The 3811-nt window shown below is 41.1% G+C and overlaps 1 protein-coding gene and 1 long non-coding RNA gene across 2 annotated transcripts; both read left to right on the forward strand.

The window, feature by feature from the left end:
- The first annotated feature begins 324 nt into the window (after window positions 1–324).
- LOC126842469 (uncharacterized) lies at window positions 325–833 on the forward strand. Its single transcript, XM_050579482.1, has 2 exons — window positions 325–452; window positions 519–833. The coding sequence occupies exons 1-2, from the start codon at window positions 330–332 to the stop codon at window positions 831–833; spliced, it is 438 nt and encodes a 145-aa protein (XP_050435439.1). The 5' UTR covers window positions 325–329.
- A 523-nt stretch (window positions 834–1356) lies between these two features.
- On the forward strand, window positions 1357–1764 carry LOC126842474 (uncharacterized). Its single transcript, XR_007686341.1, has 3 exons — window positions 1357–1432; window positions 1492–1597; window positions 1663–1764. It is a non-coding gene; the product is annotated as an uncharacterized LOC126842474 (long non-coding RNA).
- Window positions 1765–3811: the final 2047 nt, after the last annotated feature.

Below are 3811 nucleotides of genomic sequence, written 5' to 3' on the forward strand. Positions count from 1 at the left end.
GCGGTAAAAAATGTGGTATTACAGATTGGTATTAGTGATAAGAAAAAAATGTTGGTATCCATGTGGTGTGATAGATTTAGCTATAATGTGTGTTGATAATAATACAACGGTCGTTTTGATGGCGTACTAGGCCCAGTTGACCAAAGTGAGCTGAGTCAAATATTACAGCTAAACTTTGGGCAACTAAGTTTAGACAAACCATGATGCGTCCAATGATTATAATGTATAGACTGAGGGTGTACACAGCAGATGGTTGCAACAGCGCGCGCGCGCGCGGTTTATAAAACGATATGATTGGACAACGGTAAACGGATGATGCCTGTGTGGAAATGCGTATAAATACTGTAAAGAATACGGTACAAACAGTGACCAGTTCAGCGCACATAAGAAAACTTCCAGTGGTGGTGGTGGTTGTGATGAATAAAGCAAACTACAACAACAACAACGCAGAGGTGAGTGATAAAATAATAATAACTCGATTGTCGGTTGCATTATTATAGTTAAAACTTTTTCGACAGATGAATGTAATTACAAGCAACCTGCTCAATCAAAAAAGCGACGATTGGCTCAAGACGCATCGGCAGCATATATCAGAATTGCAGATTAACGTACCGTACAAAGTGTTGGGTTTCAAATCGGTGAAAACGAAATTTAGCAGTTTCACGCCGGTGGTCGTAGTGCAAATGGGCTTTGAAAAACCGTTGGAAGTGTATTTGCCACCGAGGTATGAAATGAGCGAAGACGAGATAAGAAGAGGCGTCGATCCGAATTTGAAACTACGATACCGTGGGAAAATGCCAGGGACTAACGTACATGATATTGTATTTGAATAAAAAAAAAAATGTAATTTACAATCGTTGAATAAAAAATTGTGTGCGTACATCTTTACAAAACATTGTATTTTTGTTTTAAACCACCGAGTACTAGGTAAAAAATAATAATAATAATTTAACGATACGATAGAACGTCCTATTCGGACCGGTGAGCGTGTATAACTGTAGGGGTCATCATCGGACGACATGTGTACAGACGTCGTCGGGTGATGCGTATGCAAAAAAAAAAACCAGGTGTCAGCAGTCCTATACGGACCGGTGAGCGTGTATAACTGTAGGGTCAGCATCGTACGACATGTGTACAGCCGTCGTCGGTTGATGTGTATGCAAAAAAAAAACTAGGTGCCTGCGGGGTAAACATTGTACGACGACGATGCGAACACATACGTCTGATGGTTGTAATAGTAAATAAAAAAAAAACCGGTGCAGGTGGCCTGTAGACACACACACAAACGCACGCTGAATGGTAAAAAAAAGTATAATAACTCGACGTCTTAGTCTGATATTAGTCAACTAGAATATTGCATAATCCACTGACGCGTCGAAGACACAGTGTATCGGTGAATAAAATATGGAGAATATTAACTGGTTATTACAAGGTAAAGTATGAATAAAAGTCCGTAATTGTTTTTTTTTTTATCTAACAATGATGTGTTAGTATACAACAATTTAGAAAACGGGGTTCAAATCGAAACCGTTAGCCCCGATGGACATGTATATCATATTCATGGTACTGGAGCTCAGCCAGTTATTATACTATTTAGGTAACGTCCGAAATTAATAATAATAAAAAAAAAGCGATTTTAATTTTATGAAACAATAATTTAAGAATGCGAAGGCGCCGCAGCCAATCGAACAATGAAGGATCGACGGGCAATGATAGCAGCTGCGGCGGCAGCAGTAGCAGCAAGGCCAAGCAATAAGGTTACCGATGTAAAATTAAAAAATGTAATATTGGTTGCACAATAAATTATAAAATAAAATATCCGAGTTATTTGTTAACTTATCCTAAGCGTAGAATAATTAAAAAAATTACTAAAAGATAAAACAACGCCCGGTGTCCGTCAGGCACCTGCGATTACATAAGGCAGATGAAATTGCGAAAGTGGTAACAATAAACGGTTATAGTTTAAACAAGAGAATGAGGATCGGTTACCGGAAACGAGTGTTGGTTAAAAGGGGGGTCACAACGGGGCGATTACTAGTAATACGTTCGACTAGGAGCTAGAGCGAGGACCAAGCCAGTACCAACGATGTTTCCTTGCGGCTTATGCGATAAAACTTATACGATCAACAGCAATCGCACCCGACACATGCGAACGGCTCATGACCCGGAAAAGTTGGTATTCAGATGTCACAAATGTCACCAAACATTCAACAGACCCGACAACCTATCGCGACATCTCGCAGAAGTCGTACATCCTCAGGGTGAGTTAAAAATTAATCAAATAAACGAAATAAGAATACAATACTTTTATACTTTTAGACGCGATAGAAAACGTCGAGCGATACGGCCTACATCGTGACAACCGTAAGTGAAAAAAAATGTTAATAACTTTAATACTAAAAAATAGTAATAATAATAATCATACAGAGCGTGAGACGCAACGCGAACAGACGTACGAAGTAGTTGAAGTTGTACCTGAATTTTGGCCAAACCAAGACGACGAGCAATTATCGTACGAGTGGCTAGGTCAGGACGATATGCAAACTGAGAGAGCGGGTGATGCAGGTCCAAGCGGCGGCGGCGGCGGCGGTGGGGCAGCGGCAAACCATACAAGTGAGTTGCAAAATATTGGTGCAAATAATACAAAAAAAAAAAAATGCTAAACAGAAAAAATCTAATTATAGGTGTTGAATTAGTCGACTCGGCGTTTGGCGATAAAATAGAATTGTACAAAGTGACAAATACAAATTCACAGTTTGGCGTGGCCGAGTTTATGAACAATTGTGGCAACCAGGTGATCGAGTTATTGGACAGAACGACCAAACAGCACGTTGCGATTAAGGCGAGCGTCGAACTGTACGCGCTGTTTGAAAAAACGAGAGCCCCGGACGACAACACAGCCGAAACAACCGAAACGGACAGCAGCGTTTTCAGCTTTAACGTGCCACCGGTGTCGATTACCCAAGGATCTGATATTCACAACATCTACAAGGACTTCACTGAGAGTATAAAGCGCGACGCTGAGGAATTCGCCGAACGAGATACTGGATGGACCTTGCGGGAAGTCGTTCACATGGAAGTGTCAATTTGTCAGTACGACCCACTCAAAGGTTCGTGTTGGATAAAGCTTCCTAAGGACATTAGAAAAAAAAACGCTGTTCTGTCAATAGCCAATATGGATCAAGCGTGTTTTTTCTGGTCTATTGTGGCTAAACTACATCCGGTAAATTCAAAAACTATACAAGCCGAATTAACTACATCGTACCCACACTATAGCGACGTGCTGGACACAACCGGTATTTCGACTCCCGTGCAATTGAAAAGCATACCGAAATTCGAGCAACAAAACAACATAAGCGTTAACGTGTACACTCTGCAAAACAAAAAATTAGTCGGCCCGCTTTACTACACTCAAGAAAAACGCCCGCAGCACGTAAACTTGCTATACATGACCTCTGACCGCCGAAGTGACGGGCATTACGCGCTAATTACTGACATCGATCGGTTAATTAGTAAACAGGTTAGCCAGCACCGAACGAGGAAATATCTGTGCGACGGGTGTCTCTTGTATTTCTACTCCAGGACGCAATTCATCAACCACGAATGCCGCAAATGCAAAGTTACTCTGCCGGAAGTCGGGAAAAATAACATAATGAAATTCAAAAATCATCAGTACCAGATACCAGCACCGTTTGTAATTTACGCCGACACCGAAGTCTTTTTAAAACCGATTGAGCCGCCGCACGATATTACTGAAGGTGAGTCATATACATATGACATTGCGGCTCACGAACCAATGAGCTTTGCGTAT

The sequence above is a fragment of the Adelges cooleyi genome, unplaced genomic scaffold (genome assembly GCF_023614345.1).
Source record: "Adelges cooleyi isolate 19-005CV unplaced genomic scaffold, UGA_ACOO_1.1 ACOO_flye_CR_arks_rails_tigmint_CR_PRNA_522, whole genome shotgun sequence".
Lineage (NCBI taxonomy): Eukaryota > Metazoa > Arthropoda > Insecta > Hemiptera > Adelgidae > Adelges > Adelges cooleyi.

Excerpts from the sequence above, each read along its gene's own strand:
- LOC126842469 (XM_050579482.1), top strand. The coding sequence starts at position 330 with ATGCGTATAAATACTGTAAAGAATACGGTACAAACAGTGACCAGTTCA. Across the intron at positions 453-518 it reads ACAACAACAACAACGCAGAG|ATGAATGTAATTACAAGCAA; the intron begins GTGAGTGATAAA and ends CTTTTTCGACAG.